This window comes from Centroberyx affinis, unplaced genomic scaffold (genome assembly GCF_046629955.1).
Source record: "Centroberyx affinis isolate AG114_WGS23_722 - 3 ecotype Tasmania unplaced genomic scaffold, CSIRO-AGI_Caff_v1 ptg007663l_1, whole genome shotgun sequence".
Taxonomy (NCBI): domain Eukaryota; kingdom Metazoa; phylum Chordata; class Actinopteri; order Beryciformes; family Berycidae; genus Centroberyx; species Centroberyx affinis.
The window spans coordinates 55,542-65,872 of record NW_027283865.1 but is presented as its reverse complement, the minus strand read 5'-3'; the positions used below and the strand labels follow the sequence as shown (position 1 = coordinate 65,872).

At 42.3% G+C, this 10,331-nt stretch overlaps 1 protein-coding gene across 1 annotated transcript; it reads left to right on the top strand.

The window, feature by feature from the left end:
* Window positions 1-803: 803 nt before the first annotated feature.
* On the top strand, window positions 804-9,743 carry LOC139639762 (glycogen phosphorylase, brain form-like; the record flags this gene model as incomplete). The annotated part of the gene is made up of 6 exons (XM_071513911.1): window positions 804-862; window positions 1,019-1,160; window positions 2,046-2,253; window positions 5,024-5,158; window positions 5,309-5,375; window positions 6,368-9,743. Coding segments are annotated over 6 exons (776 nt in total), but the record flags the coding sequence as incomplete, so codon positions are not given.
* Between the last annotated feature and the right edge of the window lie 588 nt (window positions 9,744-10,331).

The window sequence follows — 10,331 nt, the reverse complement described above, 5'->3', positions numbered from 1 at the left end:
TCCACTAAATATTTTTCTTGAATTTAGATCATCAGACACTTAAACAGTTAAAATCAATACAAATAAAATTCTTAACTAATTTTAAACCAGCACAGATAATGTTTTGTCTTCTCTTTTTATTGTGAGTCTGGATGATTTAAATTCTGTTAAAACAAACCAAGTGAAGCTGCTGAACTGAACAGACCTGAAGACAGAACAGTTTCCATTCAGTCAGACTGTGTCGCCCTCTGTCTGTGAGTCAGGGAACTGCAGCCAGTCAGACAGAGACTTTCTGTCAGTCAGACTTTCTCACCTATTTGTATTTATATTTTTTAACTGCAATGTCCACATTTTTCTATTTTTATTTTAAGTTATCTTTTCTTATCTGTATATATATTTTTATCAGCAAAAGCACAATTTTTCTGTTTGTATTTCTAAGTTAATTTTACCTATTCCTATTTATATATTTGATTGCAATGTTGCAATGTTACACAGCTCTGTTTACACATTTCTTTATTCTAGTATATCTTTAATTGTACGTACATTTTTTGTTTTTATTTCACACTTGCTTTGGCAATGTAAACGCATGTTTCCCATGACAGTAAAGACCCTTTGAATTGAATTGAACTGAATTGAGACAGGAGACAGAAATAAAGTTGCAGTTCAAACAAACTTCAGATTCTATATTAGATCCAGAGCGATTCATTCATTCAATTCATTCACCTGAGTTTCCCCAAGGGGATCAATAAAGTGATGTCTTATCTTATCTTATCTTATCTTATCTTATCTTATCTTTTTTATTTGTCTCGTTTTTTTTCTTCCAGGTATTAAAAAGGATCCCAGCAAGCAGTTTGTACCCAGAACAGTGATGATTGGAGGAAAGGTGAGAGAAGCCAGATATCTAATGCATATCTAATGTAAAGAAGAAGAAGAAGAGGAAGAAGTTACACATCACAAACACTGAACAACCACCAACCACAGATCAGCTCTAATAAAACACCAATTTGATCAATATTGATCAATTTTATCCCCCCCCCAGGCCGCCCCCGGCTACCACATGGCGAAGCTGATCATCAAGCTGATCACCTCGGTGGGTCAGGTGATCAACAACGACCCGGCTGTGGGAGACAGACTGAAGCTGATCTACCTGGAGAACTACAGAGTCTCACTGGCAGAGAGAGGTGAGAGGGAGAGAAAGAGGAAGAGGAAGAGGAAGAGGAAGAGGGAGGGAGAGGGAGAGAGAGAAACTACAGAGTCTCACTGGCAGAGAGAGAGAGAGAGAGAGAGAGAGAGAGAGAGGGAGAGAGAGAAACTACAGTCTCACTGGCAGAGAGAGAGAGAGAGAGGGAGAGAGGGAGAGAGAGAAACTACAGAGTCTCACTGGCAGAGAGAGAGAGAGAGAGAGAGAGAGAGAGGGAGAGAGAGAAACTACAGAGTCTCACTGGCAGAGAGAGGTGAGAGAGAGAGAGGAGGAGAGAGAATGAAAGAGAGACTATAGAGTCACTGGCAGAGAGAGGTGAGAGAAGTAAGAGAGAGAGAGAGAGAGAAGTAAGAGAGAGGAGAGAGGTAAGAGTGAGAAGTAAGAGAGGAGAGAGAGAGAGGGAGAGAAACTACAGAGTCTCACTGGCAGAGACGTGTGAGAGAGAGAGAGGGAGAGAGAGACTACAGAGTCTCACTGGAAGAGAGAAGGAGAGAGAGAGAGGTTCTTGATGCTTTGGCAATATTGTTGTTGTGACATTCATGCCAATAAAGCGAATTTGAATTTGAGAGGCAAGAGAGAGAAGTAAGAGAGGAGAGAGAGACAGAGAGAGAGAAGTAAGAGAGGAGAGAGAGACAGAGAGAGAGAAGTAAGAGAGGAGAGAGAGACAGAAAGAGAGGTAAGAGAGGAGAGAGAGACAGAGAGAGCTACAGTCTCATGGCAGAGAGGTAAGAGCAGAGTCTCATATTTTTGGTTTTGCAGAACTCACAGACAGAATCACAGACAGTAGGTTAAACTGCAGAACCATGGGACGCCACCTGACCCGTCTGTGTGTCGTGGCCCCTCCCCCTCTCGCCCCGTTACCCAGTGATCCCGGCGGCCGACCTGTCGGAGCAGATCTCCACCGCCGGGACGGAAGCCTCCGGCACCGGCAACATGAAGTTCATGCTGAACGGAGCGCTGACCGTCGGCACGATGGACGGAGCCACGGCGGAGATGGCCGAGGAAGCCGGGCCGGAAAACCTCTTCATCTTCGGCATGAGGGTGGAGGAGGTGGAGGAGATGGACAGGAGGGGGTGAGCGGGCCCGCACAGGGGCTGATGGGAAATGTAGTCTTAATGTGGAGGAACACCAGCACAAACCGTCTCAGTTTATCTGGACAGTCCAGATTAGAGGTCTTCACGGGTCCAAAATGACGAACCCGAACCCTAATGGACCTGGGAAATTCGTTCCGAGATCTGATTGGACCCGATAATTTTTAAATATAAACATCGCACAAAAAGTTCGGAACTTTGTGTTTGGTAGATTATTTCTCTGTTGTAACAATGCTTCTTGGCAATACATTTTATACCGTTGGAAAGCCTGTTTATTTCCCTTTTAAATGGTGCCTCATTTGTAAGGAACATGCATTTGTGGGATGAGCAGCACAGCTGAGTATGTGGGTTGCGCTCATGTAAAATTTGCCAAATCTTCTCTGCCAATGCCAAACAGCTTATTCTGCTGTTGCTATTGACTCTTGTTTGGTGGATTGGATGATTGAAGTCTATCAGTAACAAGGAAGAAACAAGACATACTGGCAATTTTACAATTTATTCATTTAACAAACAGTCAGGAGCCTCAGTAGCGTGTGGAAGAACCATACACAGCCACAACAGCCTGGCACCTCCTCCTCATGCTGGTCACCAGCCTGGTCACACACTGCTGTGGGACGGCATTCCACTCCTCAACCAGGATTTCTCACAAGTCAGCCAACGTGGTTGTGTCGGTCACTCTAGCACGAACAGCACGCCCAAGCTGATCCCTTAAGTGTTCAATTGGGTTGAGGTCAGGACTGTTGGCAGGCCGTTCCATTCTCTCTACTCCCAAATTCTGGAGGTAGTCTCTGATAAACCCCGCTCTGTGGGGGCGAGCGTTGTCATCTTGGAGGATGGAGTTCGGTCCCAGACTGTGGAGATATGGGATCGCCACCGGTTGCGGAATCTCATCTCGATATCTCTCTGCATTGAGATCGCCTCCGATGATGACAAGCCTCGTTTTTCCAGTGATGGAGATGCCGCCCCACACCATCACACCGCCTCCACCAAAAGGTGTTACTCTATCGGTGCAGCGATCAGCATAGCGTTCTCCCCGTCTTCTTCACACTTTGACCCTACGATCCAACTTCCGTAGGCAGAATCTGGACTCATCGCTGAACATAACGTTCCTCCACATGTTCAGGTTCCAGTGCAGGTGCCAATCAGGTACCTGATTGTCAGCACCTGGGGGACCGGAAGCTCAAAACAAGAGTCAATAGCAACAGCAGAATAAGCTGTTTGGCATTGGCAGAGAAGATTTGGCAAATTTTTCATGAGCGCAACCCACATACTCAGCTGTGCTGCTCATCCCACAAATGCATGTTCCTTACAAATGAGGCACCATTTAAAAGGGAAATAAACAGGCTTTCCAACGGTATAAAATGTATTGCCAAGAAGCATTGTTACAACAGAGAGATAATCTACCAAACACAAAGTTCCGAACTTTTTGTTCGATGTTTATATATATCGACCCGTTTTTTCCCGAGATATTACAGACCCGACCCGGTGCATGTCCGAGAGGAGAGAGACCCAAGACCCGTCTATTTTATGGACCTGGTAATGAAAATTGCTGTTAAAAATGGCGTTCTACTGCTAAAAACGTTTATCATGTTGGATACAACATATGGTGCCTAATAAAAGGAGATCAAAATAACAGAAAGACTTGCCGAGTTGTGCCGTTCTACAGTTTGTCCAGTAGATGGCAGTGAGACTCCATCATGGAATCTAGCAGCTACAACAGGCTAAGTGACAAGGAAATTAAATTGCATGTTAAATGGATGATTAAAACTTATGATCTTATTTTTCACCTCAGTGAAGAACGTTTCCATCTTGTGCCTTTCCTCTGCTCCAAATCGCTGGCGCTGCTCAACGTTTTTTCACCTTATTTTCGCTCTTGTAATCTGATCCCAGGTCAGCCTGATCATCACGCAAGTTACACAGCGCTTCTGTGTGTTTCTCGTCTCGTCACGTGATCGGCGCTGATCACGGGTCTTCTCGGATCCACTCGGGTATTACACATAATGATAAACGGACCCGGGACCCGCGGTAACAGAACGGGACCCGACCTGGACCCAACTGACCATAATAAAACGTGGACCCGAACCTGTACGGGTCCCGGGTCCCGGGTCCGGTCTCGGGTTTCTTGGAAATCACACAAAAAAGTGGAAGATTCACTAAAAAGTTACTGAGTTTCAAGTGATTCTCATAACTGGGAGTCAGCTTAGGGTCAGGTCAGGGTTACATAGTCTATAGAGATTAGGCCTGGGCCGATATTTTATAATATTGAATGTTGCGATATTTTGCAAATATCACAAAATATTTTCTGCAATATTTTCCATGGTATCGAATATTGCACCCTAATAACTATCGTTATTAATAGCCTAGAAAGTTGATGTAATTTAGAAGAAATAGAGTACAAAAAAAGACAAAATGGGAAAAACCTTTGATAATATCGTATATTGAGGTATTTTGGCAGGACAGCATCGCAATATTAAATTCTGAATATCACCCAAGCCTAGTAGAGATGCACCACAACAAACAGTCAATCACAATTTGTTGAACAGCTGCTTTTTATCACCTGATAGTTGCATATCAACATTGGACGATCCAAATAAAGAGTCACTGCACCAACAATACTGCTGCTGTGAGACAGGCTGTCACTGGTTTACTGTAATGAGACCAAAAAGTTTCAAATATTCATTTGATAATGATTGATTGATGGTTAAAAATAATTTGTGGAGCAAACAAGCTAACTCCTCCTGTGTTTCTGCAGCTACAACGCCAGAGAATACTACGAGCGCCTGCCGGAGCTGAAGCTGGCCCTGGATCAGATCCAGACCGGCTTCTTCAGCCCGGCGGAGCCCGGCCTCTTCAGCGACCTGGTCTCCATGCTGCTGAACCACGACAGGTAGGGACACGGACGCAACCGCAAGGAACTCTGGGATTCTGCTCTTAACTGACTTGCCTGGTTAAATAAAGGTTAAATCTAAAGCAGTGTATCAGTCTTTATTTATTCATCTCATCTCTCTGCTGTGACTCTCCTGCTCTCTCTCTTCAGGTTTAAGGTGTTTGCAGATTACGAAGCGTACGTCTGCTGCCAGGAGCGAGTCAGCGAGCTGTACAAGGTAACGTACAGTCAGGGAGTGTCATGTTGTGTTCAGTTAATAATAATAATAACTTTATATAGCACCTTTTAAAAACTGAGTTTACAAAGTGCTTTAAAAAGGTCAAAACTCCAGCAACACTTGTAGTATATTGAACAACTTTATTGTTAGACCAATGTGTTTTGGCTTGTGGCCTTCACCAGGGCCTGAAGGCCACAAGCCGAAATGCGTTGGTCTAACAATAAAGTTGTTCGATATACTACAAGTGTTGCTGGAGTTTTGACCTTTTTAGACCTTTTTCCCTTCTCCATGCACCTTGGAAGTAGGTGAGGTTGTGCCAGAAACTCCTACTCTTACTGATTACTCCGACTGCTTTTACAAAGTGCTTTGACAGTCAAAATAAAAGCAGAAAACTCAAAATGATGAAAAAAAAGCAAAAAAAAGCAAACCAGTTGTCAAATCAGACACAACAGTGATGTAGTGTTAAACAAAAAGCAGGGTAAACTCTGACAACCAACAGAAACAAAAATCAATTATATTTTCAGAAAAAATATAATTTATGCTTTTCTCCCTTTGAAAAGCCACATTCTTATGAACTTCCATCAGCTTGATAATACTTGCTCTGTAAGATTTATGTCAGACTGAAAAGCTGGAAAACAGAGTTTAGCTGGGTGTGTTTTCAAATGTTGATGATTCCCACATTTTCTGTATTTTTAAACTAATTTAAAACCAGTAGATAATGATATCTGATATCTGCTGAATGGAAGGTTATCTGCTGTTTTGAGGATGATATTATACCTTCAAAGCTCTTGAAAGTATCAGGATACATGAAGACATTTTTCACAAGTGGGAATCAAACCCCTGCTGGTGAGAATCCAGACTGTAAAAGAGTCTAATTCAGTCGACCAGGGACTGAAACCTCCTATATTAACTGTAAATGTTCAAATAGTGAACATCTCATACTGGATCCAGACTCTGCAGACCAGCAGCCGGTGTTCTGTGTTTCCCTGCAGAACCCTAGAGAGTGGACCAAGGTGGTGATCCGCAACATCGCCGCCTCCGGAAAGTTCTCCAGCGACCGGACCATCTCGCAGTACGCCCGTGAGATCTGGGGGGTGGAGCCGTCCGACGTGAAGATCCCCCCGCCCAACGAGCCGCCCGCCGAGACCCGGGACTGAGAGGCCGAGACGCAGGCCCGATCCGTCTCGCTTCACAGCCCAGACAGAGGCCGAAGGTCCTGAACTCTGAATACACTCTTTTTTTCATTTCTGGGTAACATTTATTATTTACTCATCCTCACTTCAGTGGAAACACCGGAACTGAAGTTTGTATGTCCACACAACACACGGCTAGGTAGCTGTTCTCCCTGTCTCCCTTCTCCAAAACTGAAGTGAACAGGAAGAGTTCCAAGAAAGACAAAACAGTGACAGCTCTGCAGCAGAAGCCGATATTTACTCCAGGATTCAGCCGTTCTTTTCGAAAGTGTTCATGCGTGCGCACTCCCAAACACCACATGTTCACATCAAGTAGAGCGTCACACTAAGAGCTCTGCATCAAGTCACTTATAAGACTACTTACTCACTTACTCACATGAGTTTCAATCAAAAAAGAAATGTCTTCGATCGGAATCACAATCGTTTGGCTTCAGAACTCCTGGATTCTGCTGCAGAGCTGTTTGAAGTCATTTTCTGGTCATTTTTCTCTCAGCGCAGCCGAGGGCATGAGGAGCCAAATTCAGGTCAGGCAGTCAGTCAGACACCTGTCGCTTCGTGAGATGATGCGCTTCGTGAGATGGCCTCTAGAGGGCGTCTTTGACTAAGAGTTGGTCTCTCGCCTATGGGCTAAAAGCCATTCAGTCTCACACACTGATAAATGCCACAGAGCCCCACTCTCTGCCGTTAATTTACAGACATCCACGTCTTCTGCTGCCCTACAAACTTTAATGACAGGTAACTTTATCACCTGTGGTATTTAAGTTCTGTTAGCTGCGCCAACACTGATCCGTTGTGTCTGTCCATCTCAAGGAGGTTCGGTCTCTGTTTATTTCAAATATTTTTTAATAAGAGCTGTCTGTCGTCCAGCAGGACTGATGATGCGTCCGTCTCCGTCAGATTTCCATCCGTTTTGATGAACAGAAAGTTCAGCCCAGTTGTTTTTCTGGACGGACTCGTCACCATGTGTTGGCCAATCAGAGGCATTCCTACATTTGTTTTGGAAGAAATAGTGGCGATCCCAGACACAACGGTACAACCATAATAAAGATAAAACAGAGAAAGCCTTGTATAACATTGGGATGACTGTAGGTTTTCCAGGTCAGTTTCTTATTTCATTTAATTTATACTGTATAATCTGTTTCTTCTTTTTTCTATGAAGCAGCTCCGTTATGAGCAAAGCTAGGCTGCTGCCTCGCCATCATGTCGACGTTCCCAAACAGCCCAATGGACAGAAATCTATCCATCAATAATTCTGTCCGTTTTCTGATAGATCAGTGTGGCTGCAGCTGGTGGAATTCAACACACGCACCGTGGGCCTGTACAGCATCTGGACTTGTTTACCATTTTGGAACTCAGTGAACCAGTTTCTGTTCACTTCAGATGTTTTGGATAAGGCTGACATGGAGCAGCACTAGCTAATTGATGTGTGTTGAGTGCATCTTATAGCTGAACGTAACGTGAACGTAATGTAAAGCGCGAATGTAAACAAACATTTACTCAGTTTTGTGGAACGTACAAACTGCACCGGTGTTTCCACATGGACGGTTCCATGGACGGCCTGGAATGGACATGAATAATAAAGTCAAAGCTAACTAATCATAGCAGAAACATAGTGAAGAGCTAATATATCACCATGTTAAATACTGGAATCAATAAACTGCTTTGGCATTTGATTGCTTTTGGTTGAGAATGAGGCTTTTTCGCCTTCGTAGCTCAGATAATGTTTGAACATAACAATTAACCAAATCAATATGAACTAGTTACAGACAGAAAACTCATAAACTCCAGACATATGAACACCAGCGTCTTGTTGTATATTTTGCTGCTGATGCAGTCGATGTTTTGTTGCCTTCAGCAGCTCAGTCTGTTTCCTGCTGAGGTTGTCTGGTTTTGGACCGCTGAATGAAAACTTCTCCATTTCCTTTCTCTCTCTCTTCCTCTTTCTCTCTCCCTTCTTCTTTCTCTTGCTCTTCCTCTCTTTCCGTCTGTCTGGATAAATCTGAAACTTTTTTTCTACAAACCGTCCGGCTGTAATTGAATCTCAGCTTGTGTTCAGTACTTGGAAACCCAATGATTCTCTTGGTACATTGACTTACAGTGGAATTCACAATCTGTCCCACTGATGTAGAACAGAACTAAAAATCTTTCCCATTGACTTACAGTGGAGCCATGAATCTGTCTCATTGATTTATATTGGAACTAAAATAGTTTTTGTCCCATTGACTTACAACAGTCAATTTTTCGCCATTGATTTACAATAGCACTTAGTCTGTCCCATTAACCTGCAGTGAAACTAAGAATCTGTCCCATTGATATGCAGTGGAACTATAAATCTGTCCCTTTGACTTACATTGGAATTGAAAGTATCTTTGTCCCATTCATTTTCATCTCCCTTCTATTGCTTACAGTAGAACCAAGAATTTGTCTGCATTTTTCTTCCAGTGACTCAAGGGAAGTAAGATCATTTTTGTCCCATTGACTTCCAGTAGAGTCCTCCCTGTTCCACTGACTTACAATGGAAGTCAGAATCTTTTCCCATTGACTATGATGGTTGTGTGCTTCTTCAGGAAATCCAGCTGGTTTTTAAATATTTCTGCACTTTATAGATTCAAATCGACAGCTGGTGGCGCTAAAGGCCTTGGTGTGATGTCACAGGTGGCTTCTGGGTAATGGAGTCCATTCAGAATCACTGTTTACTCAACATGAATGTCAGTCTGACTCAAACTTAAAGTTTCAGTAATTTTCTTCAGTACTGTATCTCCTGTCTGTCTGCTGGTGAAAATAAAGTTTTTACACCTGCAATGTGTTCACCCATAACTGTATAAGTATATTTAATACCAATTTATATTTTTAGAATAACATTTTTAATAAATCTCCTTTATTTCTTTAGTAATATTTTATGAGTAACATTCAATATCAATATTTATAATATAAAATGTAATATTTTGTGATATTATTTAGAATATAATTCAAATAAGACTTTAATTATAATGTTATATTTCATTTATAATATTTTCATATAAATAATATAGTGAACATGGAAACAGGAGTTTGTCTTTAGTTAGAGAGCTTTCTATCTAAGGAAGAAGGTGCAGTGATTTACAATGCACTGTATCCGGCCTTTACCTTCTCTCTGCCTGTCTGTCATTCTCCATTAACCTCAAATAAAGGCAAAAAAAAGTCAGCTGGAAAGTTTTTTTTTTGGTGCTCCAGTTTCCAGGTCAGAGGGGGAATCGAACCTGCGACCTCAGGTCAGCAGGTGGATCTGGAGTTCTACAAAATCATTCAAGTTTCTAAAGTACAGGCTCTAGACCCAGAGGAAGGTACCAGTGACCAGTGACAGTATTTAACTATTGAGGTGCATCAATGCACATAGAGCATGAGTACATAAAAAATGTACTCTCTTACTTCGGTGTTACTAAGTCTATGGTAAGAGTCTTAGACAAAGAGCTAACAGGACTAGAATAAATCATTTACAAGTCGGGTTAGATTATAAATGCAATTAAGCATGCTTTATTAACCTGACCCATCCACCAGATCCAGAATCAATATTAATACTACCAAAATATCAATAGGCCTATGTATAGCCTATAGAATGTAAGAGAATGTAACTTAACCTAAAACCAAATTGATTGTTAACGTTAGCTAGCTTAACGTTACTGTTTTGCTCTATTAATCTGTTTCCGTACATAAAATAACATAGTCTGATTAAATATAGAAATTTGGTGAAGTGGAATTAAGATGAAATGCTCCAAAACATTTT